Raw genomic sequence first — 23,723 nt, forward strand, 5'->3', positions numbered from 1 at the left:
GAAAACTATAGGCTCATATTCCTGATGAATATAGATGCAGATATTCTCAATAAAATACTAGCAAACTGAATTCAACAGCACATTAAGAGGATCATTCACCATGATTAAATTGGTTCTATCCCTGGGATGCAAGAATAGGGCAACATATGCAATGTTGATGAATCACATTGATTGAACAGAGGACGAATCATGATCATCTCAACAGATGCAAAAACCATTCAACAAAATCCAACATCCATTTGGATGATAAAAGCACTTAACAAATCAGGCACAGGAGGAACATATCCCAACATAATAAAGGCCATATATGACTAATCTATGGGTAACATCATAATCAAGTGATGAAAGGTTGAACGTTTTCCCTCTAAGATCAGGAACAAGGAAAGGGTGCCCACTCTTGTAGCTTCTATTCAACAGTACTGGAAGTCCTACTAAAACACTCAGGCAAGAAAAAGAAATAAAAGGTATAAGAATTGAAAAGAAAGAAGTAAAATTTGTCTCTATTTGCAGATGAAATGATTTTATGTATAGAAAATCTTAAACTCAACAACAACAAAAAAACTGTTAGATCACTGAATTCAGTAAAGTTGAAGGATACATAATAAATGTACAAAAATCACTATCATTTCTATACATTAACAAAAAATTTTTGTTAAAGAATATAAAGAAATTGATCCATTTATAATAGCATCAAAGAGAATAAAATACTTAGGAATAAATTTAACTAAGTAGGTAAAAGATGATTGTGCTGAAACTACAAGACATTGATGAAATAAACTGTAAAAGACACAAATTAATGGAAAGGTATCCCATATTTATGGATTGAAATTAATATTTTTAAAACATGAATACTACTGAAAGCCATCTACAGATTCAATGCAATCTTTATCAAGATTCCAATGGCATTATTTTTACAGAAGTAGAAAAAAGTCAAAATTTATGTGGAAGCACAAAAGACCCTAAATAGCCAAGGAAATCCTGAGAAAGAACAAAGCAGGAGGTATCACAATTCTTGATTGCAAGCTATAATCTAAGACTACTAATAGTATGGTACTGGCATTAACAAAAAAGACAAGCCAATGCAACAGAGTCTGGAGGCCAGAAATAAACCCAAGCATACACAGTCAACTAATATTTGACAAGAGAGCAAAGAATACTTGATGAAGAAAAGTCTCTCCATGGTGCTGGGATAATTGGATATTCACATGTAAAAGAATGAAACTATACCCATATCTTATACCTTTCACAAAAATTAACTTGAAAGGGATTAAAGACTTAAATGTAAGACCTGAATCCATGAAACTCCTAAAAGAAAACATAGGAACAAAGTTCCTTGACATGGGTTTTGGTAATAATTTTTTTGGATATGACACCTAAAGCATAAGCAACAAAATAAAAAATAAACAAGTTGGACTACATCAAACTAAAAAGCGTCTGCACAATGAAAGAAACCATCATCAAAGTGAAAAGACAATCTGTGACAGAAGAAAAGCTATTAGCAAACTATATATCTGATAAGGGGTTAATATCCAAAACATATAAAGAACTCAAACAGGGCTTCCCTGGTGGCGCAGTGGTTGAGAGTCCACCTGCCGATGCAGGGGACACAGGTTTGTGCCCCGGTCCAGGAAGATCCCACATGCCGCGGAGCGGCTGGGCCCGTGAGCCATGGCCGCTGAGCCTGTGCGTCCAGAGCCTGTGCTCCACAACGGGAGAGGCCACAAGAGTGAGAGGCCCGTGTACCGCAAAAAAAAAAAAAAAAAAAAAAGAACTCAAACAACTCAACAGCAAAAAAACAAATAACAATTAAAAATGGGCGACTTCCGGGTAAGATGGCGGAAGAGTAAGACGCGGAGATCACCTTCCTCCCCACAGATACACCAGAAATACAGCTACACGTGCAACAACTCCTACAGAACAACTACTGAACGCTGGCAGAAGACCCCAGACCTCCCAAAAGGCAAGAAACTCCCCACATACCTGGGTAGGGCAAAGCAGAGAGATTCCCGCAGAGAGGAGCGGTGCCGAGCGGCACTCACCAGCCTGAGAGGCTTGTCTGCTCCCCCGCCAGGGCGGGCGGCGCTGGAGCTGAGGCTCGGGCTTCGGTCAGAGCGCAGGGAGAGGACTGGGACTGGCGGCGAGAACTCAGCCTGAAGGGGGCTAATGTGCCACAGCTAGCCGGGAGGGAGTGCGGGAAAACTCTGGAGCTGCCGAAGAGGCAGGAGACTTTTTCTTCCCTCTTGGTTTCCTGGTGCGCGAGGAGAGGGGATTAAGAGCGCCGCGTAAAGGAGCTCCAGAGACGGGCGCGAGTCGCGGCTGAAAGCGCGGAGCCCAGAGACGGGCGTGGGACGCTGGGGCTGCTGCTGCCGCCGCCAAGAAGCCTGTGTGCGAGCGCAGGACACTGTCCACACCGCCCTTCCGGGAGCCTGTGCAGCCTGCCACTGCCGGGGTCCCGGGATCCAGGGGCGGCTTCCCTGGGAGAACGCACGGCGCGCCCCGGGCTGGTGCAACATCACGCCGACCTCTGCCGCCGCAGGCACGCCCCGCACTCCGTGCCCCTCCCGTGCCCCTCCCTCCCGCCCGGCCTGAGTGAGCCAGAGTCCCCGAAGAGGCTGCTCCTTTAACCCTGTCCTGTCTGAGCGAAGAACAGACGCCCTCCGGCGACCTACACGCAGAGGCGGGGCCAAATCCAAAGCTGAGACCCAGGAGCTGTGAGAACAAAGAAGAGAAAGGGAAACCTCTCCCAGCAGCCTCAGAAGCAGCGGATTAAAGCTCCACAATCAACTTCATGTACCCTGCATCTGTGGAATACATGAATAGAAAACAAATCATCCCAAATTGAGGAGCCAGGAGTCAGTGCTGTGCCTCTGAGGTGGGAGAGCGAACTTCAGGACACTGGTCCACAAGAGACCTCCCAGCTCCACATAATATCAAACGGCGAAAATCTTCCAGAGATCTCCATCTCAACACCAGCACCCAGCTTCACTCAACGACCAGCAAGCTACAGTGCTGGACACCCTATGCCAAACAACTAGCAAGACAGGAACACAACACCACCCATTAGCAGAGAGGCTGCCTCAAATCATAAAAAGTCCGCAAACACCCCAAAACACACCACCAGACGTGGACCTGCCCACCAGAAAGACAAGATCCAGCCTCATCCACCAGAACACAGGCAGTAGTCCCCTCCACCAAGAAGCCTACACAACCCACTAAACCAACCTTAGCCACTGGGGACAGACACCAAAAACAACGGGAACTACGAACCTGCAGCCTGCAAAAAGGAGACCCCAAACACAGTAACATAAGCAAAATGAGAAGACAGAAAAACACACAGCAGGAGAAGGAGCAAGATAAAAACCCACCAGACCTAACAAATGAAGAGGTAATAGGCAGTCTATCTGAAAAAGAATTCAGAATAATGATGGTAAAGATGATCCAAAATCTTGGAAATAGAATAGACAAAATGCAAGAAACAGTTAACAAGGACCTAGAAGAACTAAAGACGAATCAAGCATCGATTAAAAACACAATAAATGAAATAAAAAATACTCTAGATGGGATCAATAGAATAACTGAGGCAGAAGAACGGATAAGTGAGGTGGAAGATAAAATAGTGGAAATAACTGCTGCACAGCAAAATAAAGAAAAAAGAATGAAAAGAACAGAGGACAGTCTCAGAGACCTCTGGGACAACATTAAACGCACCAACATTCGAATTATAGGGGTTCCAGAAGAAGAAGAGAAAAAGAAAGGGACTGAGAAAATATTTGAAGAGATTATAGTTGAAAACTTCCCTAATATGGGAAAGGAAATAGTTAATCAAGTCCAGGAGGCACAGAGAGTCCCATACAGAATAAATCCAAGGAGAAATACACCAAGACACATATTAATCAAACTGTCAAAAATTAAACACAAAGAAATCATATTAAAAGCAGCAAGGCAAAAACAACAAATAACACACAAGGGAATCCCCATCAGGATAACAGCTGATCTCTCAGCAGAAACTCTACAAGCCAGAAGGGAGTGGCAGGACATACTTAAAGTGATGAAGGAGAAAAACCTGCAACCAAGATTACTCTACCCAGCAAGGATCTCATTCAGATTTGATGGAGAAATTAAAACGTTTACAGACAAGCAAAAGCTGAGAGAGTTCAGCACCACCAAACCAGCTTTACAACAAATGCTAAAGGAACTTCTCTAGGCAAGAAACACAACAGAAGGAAAAGAACTACAATAACGAACCCAAAACAATTAAGAAAATGGGAATAGGAACATACATATCAATAATTACCTTAAATGTAAATGGACTAAATGCTCCCACCAAAAGACACAGACTGGCTGAATGGATACAAAAACAAGACCCATATATATGCTGTCTACAAGAGACCCACTTCAGACCTAGAGATACATACAGACTGAAAGTAAGGGGATGGAAAAAGATATTCCATGCAAATGGAAACCAAAAGAAAGCTGGAGTAGCAATTCTCATATCAGACAAAATAGACTTTAAAATAAAGACTACTAGAAGAGACAAAGAAGGACACTACATAATGATCAAGGGATCAATCCAAGAAGAAGATATAACAATTGTAAATATTTATGCACCAAACATAGGAGCACCTCAATACATAAGGGAAATATTAACAGCCATAAAAGGAGAAATCGACAGTAACACAATCATAGTAGGGGACTTTAACACCCCACTTTCACCAATGGACAGGTCATCCAAAATGAAAATAAATAAGGAAACACAAGCTTTAAATGATACATTAAACAAGATGGACTTAATTGATATTTATAGGACATTCCATCCAAAAACAACAGAATACACATTTTTCTCAAGTGCTCATGGAACATTCTCCAGGATAGATCATATCTTGGGTCACAAATCAAGCCTTGGTAAATTTAAGAAAATTGAAATTGTATCAAGTATCTTTTCCGACCACAATGCTATGAGACTAGATATCAATTACAGGAAAAAAGCTGTAAAACATACAAACACATGGAAGCTAAACAATACACTACTTAATAACGAAGTGATCACTGAAGAAATCAAAGAGGAAATTAAAAAATACCTAGAAACAAATGACAATGGAGACACGACGACCCAAAACCTATGGGATGCAGCAAAAGCAGTTCTAAGAGGGAAGTTTATGGCAATACAATCACACCTTAAGAAACAGGAAATATCTCGAATAAACAACCTAACCTTGCACCTAAAGCAATTAGAGAAAGAAGAACAAAAACATCCCAAAGTTAGCAGAAGGAAAGAAATCATAAAAATCAGATCAGAAATAAATGAAAAAGAAATGAAGGAAACGATAGCAAAGATCAATAAAACTAAAAGCTGGTTCTTTGAGAAGATAAACAAAATTGATAAACCATTAGCCAGACTCATCAAGAAAAAAAGGGAGAAGACTCAAATCAATAGAATTAGAAATGAAAAAGGAGAAGTAACAACTGACACTGCAGAAATACAAAAGATCATGAGAGATTACTATAAGCAACTCTATGCCAATAAAATGGACAACAAAAAAAAAAAATAAAAAAAAAAAAATAAAAAAAAAAAAAAAAAATAAAAATGGGCAAGGGACATAAACAGACATTCCTCCAAAAGAGATATATGAAAGCACAAAAGGTACACGAAAAGACATCCAACAACACCAGTCATTAGGAACTGCAAATTAAAACCACCATAGAACATCACCTCACACTTGTTAGCATGGTTATTATCAAAAAGACAAGCAATAACAAATGCCAGCAAGGATATGGAGAAAAGCAAACCCTCCTGCACTGTTGTTGGTGGGATTGTAAATTGTGGAATACAGTGCAGAAGATCCTGAAAAAATTAAAAATAGAACAACCACATGTCCAGCAATTCCACTTCTGGGAATACACTCAAAGATAACAAAAACACTACCTCAAAAATATATCTGCACCCTCATGTTCAGAACAGCATTATTTACGATGGCCAAGACATGGAAACAACCTAAGTGTCCACAGACAATGAATGGACAAAAAAGTTGCTCATACATACATTGGGGTGGCGAAAAAGTTCATTTGGGTTTTTCTGTAAGATGTTACAGAAAAACCCGAACAAACCTTTTGGCCAACCCAATTCAATGGAATATTATTCAGCCATAAGAAATGAGGAAATCCTACCATTTGCAACAACATAGATGGACCTTGAAGGCATTATGCTAAGTGAATAAGTCAGACAGAGAAAGACAAATAATGTATGATCTCACTTTTATATGTGAAATTTTAAAAAACTCATAGAAAAAGAGATCAGACCTGTGGTTACCAGAGATGGTGGTGGCATGGGTGGGGGAGAGTGTTCTGGAGGAAAAGCGGGAATTGCAGGAAGGTGGTCAAAAGGTACAAACTTCAGTTATAAGTAAGTACTAGGGATGTGATGTACAATGTGATGGCTTCAGCTATCACTGCTGTGTGACACACAGGAAAGTTGTTAAGAGTAGCTCGTTAAGAGTTCTCATCACAAGGAGAAAAAATTGTTTTCCTTTATTCTTTCCTTTTTTCTTTTTTTGTATCTATATGAGAAGGTGAATGTTAGCTGAACCTATTGTGGTAATCATGTCACAATAGATATAAATCAAACCATCCTGCTATATGCCTTAAACTTATACAGTGATGTATGTCAATTATTTCTCAGTAAAACTAGGAAAAAAATCACTTCCTCATGGGTCTTCTTAGGCACTACTCAGCAGCTGCTGTATGATGAGGCCTCAGGACAGTGCTGCTATCTACCTTTTTTACTTGACTGAATTATCATCCCTCTATTTCACTCAATGGTACTCTTAAATCTGAATTTTTTATTTAATTTAATCTTAAATTATCTTTTGAAACTTGGGGAGCTATATAAATAAACACTGAGTACTTCTCTCACCTAATTTAGTTAAATTAACTAAAACTCTTCCCATATCTTCATAAAATTACTTCTCATCTCTCCATAAAATGCAAGACCCTACACACATTACACAATACATTGGCTTTACAGAAGTTTAAGTTGTAACCTGTCCAACAGGACAGGATAACAATGGTATTATAAAAATAGAATACTGAATATAACATCATTTGACTGTAATTTTACAAGTTAAATATATTAATTGTTCCCAAAACATTTAATTAATAGTCTGTCCTCTGACATTGATCTGTGATGCAAACTCTGCCTGCCATACACCAAGATATTAAAAATAATTCTGTATTCTTGTCCTTTGATCTATACAACTGTGTCCCTGGCCAAACCAAACAATCGTAATTAATACAACTTTGTATGACTTGGTAGCTACCCTTCTTCTCCTAATCTGTTGTTTTACAAAATTGCCACACTTACTCTTACATTAGCATTTTAGAATTTAGTATGCCATGTTCTCTGACAGACCCTGTTAGGATATTATCTGAATTTGTACTAACATACAAAAAACAGAAGAAATTGACATCAGGCTATCTGAAGCACGGAACTGAATGGCTGCTGGAAATGGAAAAGAAGTGAGAATTACAGACTATATGATAACACATAGGTTACTTACTATATAATCATATTAAGTACATTTGACTTTTGAATTATGAATGGTCTATATTTTTTTAAGTTAGCTGTTTTAAAAACAAAGAGATTTATAGATGAATTTTGGAATAACTAATTTTTTTTTTTTTTCTGCGGTACGCGGGCCTCTCACTCTTGTGGCCTCTCCCATTGCGGAGCACAGGCTCCGGACGTGCAGGCTCAGCGGCCATGGCTCACGGGCCTAGCCGCTCCGCAGCATGTGGGGTCTTCCCGGACCGGGGCACGAACCTGTGTCCCCTTCATCGGCAGGCGGACTCTCAACCACTGCGCCACCAGGGAAGCCCTGGAATAACTAATTTTTAAAAGTAGACTTCCTATTCATGGTCACGGAATAACTCAATTTTTTTCTAGTTTTCTTATATGTCCTCAATAATTTTATCAATTTCTCCATAAAAATTTCAGTTGGCATTTATAAATGCTATCATTTTTATTACATTTTGTGCTTGGTTATTTCTGGCATAAAACAATCTTTTCAATTTTTTATGTTGTATTGAACTTGTACTGAGCAATCTAAACTGAGCTCTTTATCAGTTCAATTAGTTTCTTTCCCTTTAAAAATCTTATATCTCTTGTTGAATGTTTATGTTTTAGAACATCGACTAGGACCTCCAAAGACAAAGTTCTTGACATAAAAGAGAACGTGGTTTAATTTTACCATTAAATATAAAGTTTCAGATAGGGTTTTGATTTATAACACTTACTTTTTTCTTCTATTCTTAGTTTAATAGAGTTTCTATTCTGCAAAGGTACTGCATTTTATCAAATGTTTTTCTGCGTCTAATGAAATGATCATATTGGTTTTTCCTTTAGTCTCTTAGCAGGTGACATTCATTGATAGACTTTTTCCCTTTAAGCATTCTGGTGAAATTATTTCTCCATAAAAGAAAATCCAAATGGCTAATAACATATGAGAACCATTCAGCTCCACCAGTAATCAGTGAAATTCACATAAAAAAGTAATGTTGTGCCATTTTTCATCTCTCAATTTGGTAAAAATATCTAAAATCTGATAATATTCAGTGATGGCAGGGATGTGGGAAAAATGGTTCTCACATATATGATTGGTGAAGCATAAAAATAATCTCTACCCCATTTTGGTTCAGTGCCCAAGGAACATGACTGGGCAGTAGATAATGAAATAGAAAGATGTTCTCTTCCTTTGTCTACAAAGCAATTTAATATATTTTCCAGTCATCTAAAAATGAACTCATAAGGTTTTCTAAAGTTATAACCATATTCAGGTTTAGCACTATCTGCTGAAAAAAATTTTTTTTTCAAGAATCATTAATCTTTCCAGGATAATGATGTTGAGGTAATTTCCATTTAATTATTGGGATAATGAATAGTGAGAGTTGACGCTTGATTAAAATCTGAAGGAAGTGATTTTAAACTAGGGGCATTGCTTTTATTATGTTTAATCATCAGTCGCCTGAGATTGTTTATACTGTTTTCCTTCTTACAATATACAAGTTAGGTTAAGTTGATAACAAGGTAATTTTTTTTAACATTTTTTGTTCATCTTCAGAAAAGAAAACAAATGAGTGTTTTCAATTTACTGTGTTTATAGCTTTAAAATTATATTCCTTTGGAATTTTGCTTGAACTAATCCTTATTTCTTGGTAATGGTTAATATAAGAATGAGAAACTTCTGAATCCAAGATCAACCAACCTTGATTTGTTCCATCTCAAAATGATTATTACAGCACTTAGAAACTTAACTTGGATTCCTAATGATGAGAAAATACAATTGGCAGCATTTGCAAAGTCACTGAAAGAACATGGGCATGCATTCATTCCCTGTGCTCTACTAAGCTGAGTTCAATGGCTAGGTTGCAAAATTTTGTTTTATTATCCAACTCCTTTTTTGGCTCATACTTATATTTTTAACCAACTCAATTAATTTTCTGAGCCTTAATGCCCTTAATTTATCCTAACGTGCTGAGTTCAAGCCTAAACCAGGGCAAAAGGACTACCACAAAAAATTATGTGTCTTTTCCCCACATATGTTATATCTATTCTTTTCATCATTCCTCTCCCACTAAGACATAAATATATTTATTTCATTCTTCTCCTTGAATAGCTCTGTATACAGATTGATTCATTCCGTCCATCTGTTTTTCCTTAGTATCTCACTCTGTGAATTCCCTGTTCTGACATTTTACTTCAGATAATTTTTTAAATTACTGATACCTTTGGCATTCAAAATTTGATCAGTGAAGTGTTTATCAAAAAAAAAATCTTCTTTCATTGCCCCCTTCTCAAAGAACATAGCCAATTAAATACTGACTGAAGAAATGAAGATGAGTTCTAAATAGCAATGCAAGGTGCAGAACTGTTTCAAATTGATACTGTTGTTAACCCAAAAATCCATTCATTTTTGTCCTTTATCTAAGAAAACTGTCTTTACATAAAAAATATCACAAAGAGAAAAATAGGATTAAATGTGAAATGGTGTTTGAATAATATAAAAGTACACCTGTAATCATCTGCACAACCAAATTTACTCTTCTCCTTGGATAAAAAAGAGTGCATTTACATTCAGGCAGTCTCAAATTAGCTATTTCACACAACATTTTGAATGCAGACACATATCTTATGAAATTTCTATTGGTATTATTCATTGAAAAATCAACTCAAGTAAGAATATTCCAAAATTCCCTTTGTTAAGAATAACTGAAACATTTAAAGGTTCATATACATATTGTCGAAGCACTGGGGATCATTCTTGACTTACATTCTATAATGAATAATTTAAATTTTTGAGTCAAAGTTTCTAACATCCTCAAAAGTCTGTATTTTTCAAATTTACAAATAACTGAGGACTTATTTTCTACATAAAAGGAAACATTTCAAAAAATCAAAAACAGACTGTGTACAATACCACTGTACTATTTAATCATTCATTCATTCATTTAAAAATAGTCTCAGGGATCAATTATGTGCTAGGCACTGCAGGGAACAAAAATAGAAGTAAAACATGATCCTTTTCCTCTTGGAGCACATAACTAATTGGGGGGGATGGAGACACACGTACATAAATAACCACAGTATAAGACAGAAAATGGGCATGTTCTACGGGAGTAATAAAGGATTATTGGGGATGGAGAGGAGAGAGAAGACAGAGAGGAGAGAAGAGAGATTAATATTATGACTGGGGAAGTATTGCAGGGGATTGGGGAAAATTTAGAGACATAGAAACATTTGAACTGGGCTTTGCAAGAGTTAAAATTTCTCCAGTGAATACTAGGTGGAATAAAGCAGAAGGGTATTTCAGAAAAAGGAAATAGCTGACTAAATATATAAACAATAATAACAGATAAACAAGAAATCTAGCTTAAAAATATAGCTGTCAAGTACTCAATAAATATTGATTGAATAAGACAATCCTTGGAGGAAAAAAAGAAGGTAGCTATTAACTATTTTTCACAGCTACACTGTGAATCCAACAAAGCATGTTGGCCAGGAGTCTGGCTCAGTCCCAGTCTTCTTGAGGCTAGAGAAAAATTGTAGCTGACACCCTTCCCCTGGCTCTCTCACCTACCCGCTAATAAAGGTTTCCCCATCCCTTCCACAAGGCATGTCAGTGGAGTTTAAAATAGCCTCAGAACACTTCCTGCTCTATTCTAATTGTGCTTTCATTCCATTTGACTTAGACCAATTGGAATGTTGAGGGAAAACCCCATGAGGCATCAAGCATGTGAGATAATGTGTCAGTCCCTCAAAAATGTTTGTGCATTCTACTATGTGTAACCATCATTGTTCCCTATCCATGAGAGAGCAGAACATGTGGGGAAAACAACTCCTAGCACACTGCTGTTCCTTCTTTTTTAAAAATAGGTCTATCACCTCCATGAAGTACTTTCTTGCTCAACTATTGCAACAATTTGTCACAAATCTATTCACTAGCCAACACAAGGAAGATTATGTATTCCAAATATTTTGTTTGTAAGTTACAGTTCTACAGCCACCTAACAAGGTTGCTATTTGACCCATGATTTCCCTGAATTAAGTACCTGACATACTGTAGGTGCTCAATAAATACTGTAATTTATACTGTATTTTATACCCCTTAAAAATGTGCAATATTGTGTTCATGAGAAAATGTTCTCAGACTTCTTTTCTTCCCTATGAGGACATACTGTTCCCCTTCTTTTTGGCCCCCAGGGAAGAGGAATTATTCACTAAACTACTAGGATGGTTCATACTGCTTGGGTAAGAAGTTTCAGCACAGTTGAGGTAAGAGTTTGAATAGGGGCGAAGATGAATCTTTAGGAAGGAGCAAAGGTAAGGAGTTCTACAAGGCCCTTAATTTCCAGTCAACAGCATTAATCCTAAGAAGAGCTCAGCTGATTCCACAGTTCTCTTTGGAAACTAGAGAGAATCATAGCCAACAGCCTTTCCCTGGGGCTTTCTCATTGATATGCTGATAAAAGTTCCCCCATTCTTCACATAAAGCAAGTGGAAGCTACAATAGCTCCATAATATTTTCTGTTCTTTTCTAACTGTGTTTTCATTCTATTTGACTTAGCCCAAATGCAATGTTGATGGAAAACCTACTTTCATTGGGAAGATGTTCTTCATATCTTAGCATCCTCAAAAGGCTTTACTTGACTACCATAGCTAATACCACCCCTGTTACCAGTCACTTTCTATCCCTTTTTTCTGTTTTGTTTCCCCTTAGTACTTATTACTATCTGAAGTAGCCTTATCCATCCGTCATTCAATTGAACAGTCTACCATGTGTCTCCTTGTCCTGTTTCATAGGTAGAGGCTCCATTCCTAGAACAGTACCTGGCTCATGGATGACTCTCAAATATTTTTGAGTGAAAAGATGGACAGATGAATGACTATTTTGCCTCAGCTTCCAAAGCTTCAAACAATTACATCACCCTCCCCAAACCTTCAACCTGCTAATTAAGAGTGGTTGGGATGCAACTGGTTCCTATAATTGCTTCTACTTCCACCCGTCTGAATTTATTTACATCTTGGCTTCTTTGAGAATACACCTGAATTGCTGTGTGTTTCCTGTTTTTGTCCATCATTTTGCAAATTCTTAATGATCAGTGGATTCCTTATATTGAGCACAAGCACAAAAATATTTATATTTTAAAAAGATAATATGTTTTTTCAGTAAATAATTGGTAACAAAATTATGAATATTCCTACAGAGCTCTAAATTATTCATTCTAAAGCATTTTGACTAAGGTGTAATATGAAACATACCACTTTAACATTTTCATCATCTAATGATGAGTTAATAATCAGGAAACACGAAATGTAAATTTAACAGATTAAAATCACAATTCTAAGTTTAAAGCAAAATATCAATTACTAAGTTCTGAATTAAGTGCACAGTTTAAGTAAGATAAGAGAATAGTTCTCAAATGTGAAACTGTACATTTTACTGTACATGAAATCTGTTGGGCTCATGAAGAGTTAGGTATATGAAAACAACTAACAGAGGCTTGTATCAACTTTTTAAAAAATATATTAAGATTTTATTTCATCTATTTAAAATCAGTAACGTACATGAATGCATCATAATTATAATCTTTTGCAGCTTTATTTTATATATTGCCACAATAAAGCCAGAAGCACAGATGATATATTTTACAGGCATTGTAATGTATTATTAAAAGTCATTTGGGATGTATATTCACCTATTTTTCCACACCTTACAGCCAACCTGTATATTCACTGTACTTAAAACATTCAATTGTCTTTCATAAACCATCTCTTAAACCCAATCTTCATGGGATTTTAAAAATAATCTATATCTACTAGAGGAATTTAATAGAATTTAGACTTATTAGCTTTAAAATTTTCTAATATTTTTCCTAATAACAGAGTCATTCTTGCAAAGTAAAAAAAGAAAAAAAAAAGGTTGTGCGTGTGTGTGTATGGGTGTATAAAATGCCATTTTCACTGGAAGGGTCAACAGCAAGGAGCCCTGTTTATGAGCCATATTAACACCAAACAGAGAGCTTAGCAATGTCTGTTTCTAAAAATAAACCCTGAGTGTCTCATGTTGTCATCATCAACCAGAGTCTTCTGTGCTCTGTGACAGAAAGCATCAAGGCTGCCTCTCTGCCTTTCCATAAGCATTATACATCACTATCCGAAGGCCTCCCCTTTCTGTCAGAGTGGCAGTGATAAAAAGAATTCTGCAATCACCCTAAGCACACATTTAAACATTATTGCCCCTTAAGCAGACAGTTATCATGTTGTTTTGGCAGCAGGAAGGAATCTGTGGTTTCACTTGAATGTTATTCTTCTTTATTTAAACTACTAGAAATAACCCAAAAATGACAGAATGCTCTTTCTATAAATAATCATTCCAGTGTAGAGTTATATTAGGAGGTAACTCAGATGGCATGATAACGCCTAACAAGCTAATCTTAGACCTGCGATGCCATAAGATAGAAATACGGAGCTAAGAATAACTGACCCAAAGGAGTCAGCCTGCTAAAGAGAGCCACAGACATGTGGGCATTTGCAGATTTTAATGCCTTTAATGATCTTCTGAAAGCTTCTTTCCCTTAGGAAGGCAATAAATTATGTTGGTCATTAACATGACAATCAATAATGCTTTTACAATGTATTGATTGATAAAGATGGCTTGAGATTCTCAGAGCAAATAGAATTATAAAAATCATTTGATGGAAACCAAAGAGTTGGGTCTTGAATAACTGGATTAGCATCTAATTGGTGAATTTTATGCATAAGCCACCTATAGAACATACAATATTCATCCAAAGAAATAAAATTTAACTCAAGATAAAGAAAAATGTAATATCAAATTGGACACTTCCAATTTTCACCCAAAATGTCCAAATTGGACCCAAATTGGACCAATATATATTCAAAATAGGCAGAATCTAAATTTTGTTAGATCATTCTTTAGCTCAAAAGTTTGACATTGCATGTTGAAAGCAGGACTTGAGTGGAGACGCAAACTTTATTAACCTCTCCTTTCCCCCATTTCTAGGTAAAGACCAGGGTGGGTATAATTCAAATACTTTGGTTGAAAGAAACTGAGCCCCACGGTGCTAACATTTGAAAAAAAAACTTTCTCCAGCTAAAATACATTAATAATCGTGTTCTTTTGAAGAGGTATAAACCTTACCTTTATGCTTTGTGAGATGTTACTGTGAGCAATGGCAAACTGCATGGGGAATATTGGTTCTGCCCACAGTGTCTGCTCATTACTCCATGTATTATCAATCTCATGGAATTCTGGAGGTTGCCTTAAGTTGGTCTCAGCTCGGAATCTTGTTAACTTACTCCAATTTAATTTTCAAGCTCTGGAACTGTGAAGTAAGGCTGTTCCAGAAAGCTTTCCAACAGATTTGCTTATGTGGGCTATAAACATCCCAGGACTAAGAAGTGTACCTAGATGTTCGTCTATAAGTACAGTTGACTCCACATTTTTAGCACCAAACAGATGTGAAAAACATTATCCTATGCTAAATATTTTTCTCTTTGAGAAAAAGTGGCAGGGACATGGTAAACAAGCACAAGTTCATACCTGACCTTGCCAGCTCCTAGCCATGATGACCATCAGTAAGTTCACTGAAACTATGTCCTTATGTGCAAAATATGCTACAACTATTGTATACCTCTTCAAGCTGTGGAGAGTATTAAATGATTAAACAATGCCTGGTACAGAAAAAGCTTTGAAACATTAGCTCATTATATCAATAATAAGAATGACAATAATTTTTTTTAAAAAGGTGAGAATATATACGTCCAATCACTGACCTCCTAAACTGAGACTAGACAACTGGATCAGAGTGGAATATGGCAGAAAAACCATAAAAATGTTAACTAATACTGATAATTGTTATTTCTAATCTAAAATGAGTAGTTCCTGATATAAAATCACAGACTCAAAATACATACTTGAATTCTATTTGTAAGCAGATTCAAAAAACATCACCACAAATAAAACTTAAAATCGAGTTCAATTCACCAAGAGCTTTTCTAGTTCACCCTATGTGGGGTTCCCTGAAAACTTTCTGGGTAAACATGTTTCTACTAAAGCAAGAACTCCCAGGCCACAATGTAATTTAATGGAAATTCAGTGAAATTTTCCCAGGTTTCTTTTTTTGCTTGCTTTTAATTTCAAATTTTGAAAAAACGACATGACATTCTCATATTTTAACCGAGTTTGGAAATGTCGTGCCTTAGCCACCCACCAAAACTTACCTCGAATAATTGAAAATGACATCCACATGGCTACAACTGTGTCAATACTGCATATAAATTACGAATTGAACATCTCAAACACAAGTGGTAGACCATGAGGGGAAGAAGCAAAAAAGTGAAGTTCTGGGGTATTTCCAACCTTATCAACATGCAAAGAGTTTAATCATAAGTAAATGACTAGTTACACTCTGTGGTTTGGTAAATTTCCTTCTTCCTTAAATGTAGTTTTCATTGGATTTAATTATTGGGTATTTTTAAAACACCATATATAAAAGGCCCATCACTATGGAAAATTTAACATGGAAATAATGAATAGAACTGATATTTTTATAAAACATAAGAATGACTTAGTTTTGTATTCATGAAGCACCTAAACAAAATGTTCTCTGATAACACTTAAAAGTATACGTCGTTTAGTATTGTAAAAACACTTGTTTAAATTAAATTTGTTTTGTGCAACTGACTTAGTGGAAGAAGAATGGAACTAGTGGGAACAAGGTATTTTCTTGTCGTTTCATATCCCAACTGTCAATCTCCCAAGATTACAAAAGGGAAAACTGTCCGTTGTAAGGGCATTTTGCCTCCCAAGCTAATAACCACTAGAACCTCAACTTCCTTTGAAGAATGGGACAGACCATGGCACTGACACACTGTTTTGAAGCACATGCCAAAATATCTTTGAATTTCATCTAAAGAAGGCTTGTTTTAAAAGTCATTTTCATGGGCTTTTATTCCAATTAAATTGTTTTCAAAGTATTCCAATTCAGGAAAAAAAATGTTATAATGTAGTTACCATTCCAGATTGTTAAAATTGTTCATTACTCTGAAAATGTAATAACTGTAACAACATACTGGCAAAGAAATTGCATTCTGAATATTTTAAAGAAAACCCTCCTTAATATACCGAAAAGCTTATATGAGATAAATTTCTGTTAATGTTTTCTGTATCCCTCAAAGCCAACAAGAAATGAATATTTTACTCAAATTTCTAATAAATGCTTTTTTCCTCCTTTCTAAAAAAATGACTTGCAACCTAGAGGCAACCAGTCTTCTTCCACAATTAATTTCTATTCAATACTATTAAAATTTTTATTGGTGTTTAAATGGATGCATATCTTCATGAAAATGAAGTAACACAATTCAACTGAAAGAGAAATTACATAGCCCACTTCCTTCACTTATTTGTATCTTGAGAAATTACAAACTAAAGAAAATTACAAAGAAGAAAATTCCAACCACCAACAAACACTGTAGCAAATACTGTGGTGCCTAGCCAACATCTATTCTGCTCACCCTTTCTTCTTCCTTATAGAAACTAGATTATTAGCTGTGGCCTCCACCCTCCCTGGCTCAGTCATGGTCCTAAGGAGCTATCGTAGGAGTCTCATTCTTCTTTTCAATGACTTGCTAATATATGGGCAGGTGATGCTCTTTTGGTCAATGAGTTATGAAGGAAAACCTGCTAGAGAAATTTTGGGTAAAAAACTTCCTTCCTTAAGAAAACATCCAAGAAAGCAAAGTCTTCTCATCTATGTCTCTGGAATTTACCGTGCATGTAGACAATGTCTGGAACTGCTACAATCAATTTGAGACTATTGGAGGAAACAGACTTAGGATGATACAAACTCTCAGGCCAGCAGAGAAGAACAGTTTGAAGAACCTGTTGATATTACTGACTTCCCTGGTGCTGCCTGAGTACCATGCTATTTCACTAAATGATAAATTCCCTTGTCATTGTTACTTCGAATACGATTTTCTATTACTTGCGATGGGAGACAACCTAGCTTATATACCTACTACTTACAGTTAATCACTGTTAGTATTTTGGCATAGTAGCTTCACGTGTGGGTGTGTAAGAAACACTGTAGAAAATATATGCATATTATAAAAATTCATACACAAAGCAAAAACTCATGACAATGGAAACCAAAGCTCCCCTCCGACCACCTCCACACACAGTTTTTCCTGATTTCCTTCTATTTATATATGAATTATTCTGGGAGATTGATAAATAAAATATACTCATAAAATGAGATCATATCACCAAAGTTATTTTTAATTAAAAAACATTAAATTTAAATGAATTTAATAATGAAAAACTGTAACTGAAGGGACTATAAACATACTAAATGCTTCCTTCCTATATGAGGTACTATTTCCAAAAAGATATCTCTAAGATTAAATGAAGACACTACTAAAAAGAAATCAGTATTTAGATCTTTTTTTTTAACCACGTGTTTCTATTTTAAGCAGCAGGGAGTCTGTCCCTGCTCAGAAAGGAGAAGATATTAGCACTTTCACACATCCTTGCATTTCACCTCTCCCCAGTGCCTCATATGGATGAGAGCTTTATGAATGTTTTTTCATTGCCCTACTTCATAAAATTTGCTTTCTCTCCTACAAACACAATCTCATAGTTGTTTAAAAAGGATTCAATTTTTGCCCCATTAACCTTACTATGCTTTCTCTACTTCCGACTGAATTTCATTTTTTGCTTTTGATTCAAGCTCATTTTTTCATCGAGTGGGTTCACCTGTCAAGCAGTCTAGGTCATGTTTGAGAATGTCGAACTTGCCTACCTATTTTCTCTATACTTTAATAACATCTGCCCTGGGTGGAACACAGTGTTGTACTTCTTTTTCAGCTTCAGAGATTTTTCTCCATTATCTTCTGGCACTGAGTGCTGGATAAGTTTGATAAGCCTTCTAGAGTTTCACACATTCCCTTCCTCCCCCCTCTCCCTCACTGTAGATCTTTGCCTTACCTGCCTGAACCCCTGAGGAATTATTTATCATTTGAAATTCAATAGCCCAGTTAGGCTATGTCTCTGTGATGAGCACTTGCAGCAAATTTTCCTAAAAGACGGGAGTTCTTTCAATCTGCAGATTTCTTTTTTTTTCCTTTTCACTGAAATAATCTTTCTTCATTTTTACAAAGTGATCTTCTATTTCAACGTTTTGGAATATCAACTTCAAGGACATAAATAATCTTTTTGTTACATTGTCTTTGTCTTTCTTACTATTGACTTCTCTCCAATTGCTTTAATCCATTTTCCTTTTTCATCCCTCTGTCTCCAGCCTTTCCTCTTTGTTGGTAAAGATTGTCACTGGTGCCTATTGTTTCCCGCTATTTCTAATGAGTATTTCTCTTCTATAATCATCATGTTTTCAATCTAAATTTGTTTCCCTAGACCTAAAATATCCTTTTCATCCCATTCTACTGTTTTATCAATATCATCTCATCTCTGAGCTCTTATTTTATGGAATTAATTTTCCTATTAAGGTGCTCTATTTGTGGGGAGCAATTATTACACAGTTCCATGGATTCAGTGAAGTTGATTTTTTTTTTCTTGGTGGGATCTATAAGATTAGCTGGGGAAGGGTATTTCATTGCAAAGAGCTATGGGTCATTTTTCCAATTTAGAGCGTCGCTCTGAAGTCTTCATTTCTCCAGAGACGCAGCGTTTGTTCACCTTCCTCCATTTCACCAGTTTCTCTTCCAGAATCCTTTCTACTAGTCCTCAGTTACAAGAAAAAACAGCACCGCCACCAAAAGCTGAGGATATCCACTCAGTTTGCTTCTCTCCAGATACGGGAACGTTAGTGAGAATTTTCAGGAAGTTGTCCTCTTGTCAGTAAAATTCTAAGGAGGAACAGGATTCAGGCCCTGTTACGTCTCTCTGTTCTGATCAAAGATCCCTGTTTCCCTTTTTCCCTTGACTACCAATTTCTGAGTTATGTTGCATTAGGCCATATCATTTTCTTCGCTCAGTCAGTGCTGAGTATTATGTATAGGGTTGGGGGTGGGTTGCTGGCTTATACTATTTTAGGGTCACTTCATCATCTATCTGTGGTGAGACATTATGTTGTACATTTACAAATTTCTCATCTTCAAAATCAAAACTAACCACTTTAAATTCAGAATTTGGGCTTATTATATTCGTGTGAGGGGTTTTATTGAATTTTCGTACTTAAAGCACATAGCAACAATTATGCCACCTGTGTCACCCACAGGAAAAGAAAATACTCATTCTTGTCCCCATCCTCAATGGGCCTACTTACATCTAGCTTTTTGATTGCTACGTATCAAATATTTCAATTGATAACAGCCTTGTAAGTGAAGATAACCTGAGTTAGAGAACAGCAAAAATAGTAATTATGGGGAATACCAGAAGTGATTCTTGACATGACAGGAGCATTTCACAGACTTACATTTTCATAATTAGATTCTGCTTTCCAAGTAGACATAAATGACTACTGAATCTAAAATGTTCCTTTTCCCTCGACAATACACACCACGGAGATAAAAGGATTCTGAAAGGGTGAAGAAACATTTTCCTTAAAAGAAATTCAGATTTTAGATTTAAATGTTTTCCTTTTGTACCCAAAAATAAGAAAGCATAGTGAAAACACGACTTTTCCTTATTGTAAACGTATTTTACACTGATGCTGTACAAACTCTAGGAAATTCTTTCATAATAATCATTCCAATATTGTCTGGAAAGCTCTCCTGTCCAACGCATTAAGCAACATGCCTGGCAACAGAACACCCCAAATTCTGCCAGCTACTGCTGAGTGACCTGAGTCAATGTTTGCACATGCTTCAGCTTCTGCCAGTTATCACTTATATTGGCCCACACAAGCCACAAAAGTGGAGACTGACCTGGCAAAATGTGTCACTCGTACCAAATTCCGAGATTCAATATTATAAAGCTTTTTATTAAAAAGATATTAACAGACTACATTGTAGAACCTAATTCTACTTTAGATGTCTAGCCTGGCTGGATCAGTATTAGGAAAAAAATGGAACCATATAAAACACTTGCAATTTAATAGTATATAAAGAGTTCTGAAGAAAAAAGTCATCTAGCTTAATGCATAGTATCCAACACAACTAGAAAAACAAATGGGAACTCTAAAGCAACGACTAACAACAAAACAAAGCTTTTTAAACAATTAATCTCAAGAAATCTGCTGTTGTGGTCTCACTGTTCAATTACATATTCTGCAGCTTCTTTGCCTTTGACTATTAAAAAGACATTTCACAGAAAATACACACGTACCCATGCTACTCTGATTTAAGGTCACCATTTGCCCAAGGAAAGAATTTAATTCTTATCAGCGCAGGGAAACAAAACAAAACAAAAAGCTGATTTATAAGATAGTTAAAGAAAATTTATCAAAACTTAAAGTTATTCCCCCATGTGACATGAAACCTAGCTCATCTGGCTCATTCAGCAAGCTAGACCTTGGTATTGAAGAGCCAGAAACCCAGGTTCATTCATTAAAAATAGCAATAATAACAGTGAGTGCACACGTTAATGACATGTTACCTTTGAACTTCACAGAAATGCCAAGAGGTAAGCAGGAAGACATCATTATTCTTCAGTTTACAGGTGAGTAAACCAGTTTCACAACTGGTTAGCAGCAGAGCTCTAGCTAGAACACAGAGCTTTCCACTCCTCGAGCAGTGCCCCCTCCGCCCAGCACTGCTACAATATATCTTTTTCTCTTTCAGATCCAAAGACTCCATCCATTTCTAAGCCTATCAATCACATCCCTGCCACTGGTCCAAAAGCGAGTTGAACAAGAGTTGTAGCTAAATGTGGACAAACACCCCTAATTTAGCAATTAACTTAAAGGGCAAACCCTATTGATATGGGTCACCAGCATCACCATCACCTCCCCCTTCCCCTGTATCAGTGATACCCAAAGTTTGCTGCATATTAGAATTGCTCAGGATTTTTAAAATCCCAATGTCCAGGATGTTTCTAATACCGTTTAAATCAGAAACTCTAAGGGTGGACCCAGACATCGGTATTTTGCAAAATACTCCTGGTGACAGCACCTTTGAGAGCCACTGTCTCAGAAGTATACAATAAAAACTAGGGGAATTAAATTTAAGGGCAAATAATAATATATTAAACAAAATCAAATGTTACAGGACATGGTGGGAAGAATGCAAATGTTTTTATGTTTCAAATTTTAAAAATAAATGGAACTTGGAGTTTTTCCTTATTTATATCAGACAGATTTGGGAGTTGATGTCAATTGACATCACTTTTCGTTTAATAGCTGGTGCTTAAATGTTGCTTCCTGTAAAACTGACAATAGCACAGACAGTCTCAAGCGCTTCCCTGCTTGAAAATACTGTTGCTTAGTATAAAAATCATTAAATGTCAGGAAAATGACAATCTCAACTGAAATTGGAGTAAATTTATGTATGATTATCAAAGACGCTGAGAAACAGTGAAGCTTGCAAACACCTGTAGCAAGGTTCAATGCCAGCAGACAGTATCTGCTTGAAAGGCACAGCTTTGTTTCTACCACGTGAAAGAAATAGTAAACTTGTAACACAGAGGTAAGGACTAAAAGGATAAAGTGTAGTACTAAAAAGACATCTAAAATAGTAATTTTAATAGAGTTGGTGGATATTTAAAAAATAAAATGCTAAATGACCAGTTCCATCAGAGACATGACGGCTGACCCCTCTGCAAGCTTTTGTCAACTTTACAGCCACAAAGATAATAAACCATAATGAAATTCTGGTACGTTTGCTTTCGATAAGCAGGCACTACTAATTAATGTAAGTCCTGTTACTTAAGTGTAAACACACCAAATTACACAAAATTGATATTTTATTCTGATTCATTGAAAAATTGGGGTCAACAGAAAGACCTTAAAATCGTCCTAAGCAACCAAGGTTTAAGAAAACTTGCTTCAAACATAGATCCAGAGATGAGAAGGTGTTCAGTACTAAAACAGACATTATGCCTACCTGTGGAATATTTCTTTCCATTCTATCTCTACCAAGTAGACGCTGCTTTATGCCGCATTCTTATCATGGAAATCTAGGTGGTGATCTATAATTACGATTAACTGCACATGGGAACACAGAAGATGTGAGGGAGAACTTTTAAGCCAATTTAGATGGAAGCACTCAAAAGAGAAACAAAACAAAAAGTCCCCCAAGCTTTAGGAACTAGCTGTAGGGAATAAATATGAAAAGCAACAATTACAAGTATGTGCCATCGCCTGGACAGTCTGCTCTTTTAACAAACAAAAATTGATAAAGTTGACAAGCTTCATCTTCCATCAGCACAGCTCCTTGAAGGCACAAGCACATACACGGGGAAACTAAAAATTGGAATCTGTTACTGTTATTCTTTAAAACGTTGCACCTGCATATAACACCTTTATATGTGTGTTATGCCCTCGCATCTGCCTGACAATGCTAGACTCCCCAAATGTTTTGAAGAAAATTAAAATAACCATCTGCTAATAATAATTTTATTTCATCCTTAAGCAGTTTCATTTTGGGCTTAGGAGAAAAAACCACATTAAAACTACCTTCACAACTCCTGTAGCAAACACATTTCAGAAGGTAGGTCTATAAATAGATGTGCTTCTGTAGGCACACTGTAAATATAAAATCATCCGGCTAGAGGAGACTGCAATGTACGCTGCAGCCCCAATATGAACTTACCTGATTATTTTAAAGTCCCAATAGAATACTCTTACAATCAGTACAGATCTCCTTTTTCTAGTGGCACAGTCAGGCAAAACACCCCCAAGTACATTTTACTTATCTCAGTCCCATCCTTCATCAGAAGCTTAGAGATTTCATTCAGAAGCAGTCTGTCCCTGAGCAGACTGAATATTCACAGAAACAGTAATGGAAGGGATCTAAAACCCTCCAGATGCCAAGAAAATAGCAACATCAACACCAAAAAGCAGCAAACCCTTAACAGAGGTGCTTTCCGGAGCTTCATTTCCCAAGTCAGCCCCTTTTCACACATAAAAGATCTCAGTTATGAAAAAAGCGTCTTACCTGAGCTGATCATACTGTGCATTCTCTGCTGAGCCAAGAGCTGCTCTCGTCCAGCCACCCCATCTGAAGAAAAACACGAGTCAGTCTCATAAATTGT

General features: G+C 36.7%; 1 protein-coding gene across 20 annotated transcripts in view; it reads right to left on the minus strand.

Annotated features, from left to right (window-relative positions):
* Nucleotides 1-23,723, minus strand: part of HDAC9 (histone deacetylase 9) — a 579,212-nt gene that overhangs the window by 554,978 nt on the left and 511 nt on the right. For all 20 annotated transcript variants that reach the window (XM_060108643.1, XM_060108642.1, XM_060108648.1 and 17 more), the window contains exon 2: nucleotides 23,627-23,689. In XM_060108643.1, coding sequence (XP_059964626.1) covers nucleotides 23,627-23,648 — 22 coding nt within the window. In that variant the 5' untranslated portion in view covers nucleotides 23,649-23,689. The remainder of the gene's footprint in view (nucleotides 1-23,626; nucleotides 23,690-23,723) is intronic.

The sequence above is a fragment of the Mesoplodon densirostris genome, chromosome 9 (assembly GCF_025265405.1).
Source record: "Mesoplodon densirostris isolate mMesDen1 chromosome 9, mMesDen1 primary haplotype, whole genome shotgun sequence".
NCBI classification, from domain to species: Eukaryota; Metazoa; Chordata; class Mammalia; order Artiodactyla; family Ziphiidae; genus Mesoplodon; species Mesoplodon densirostris.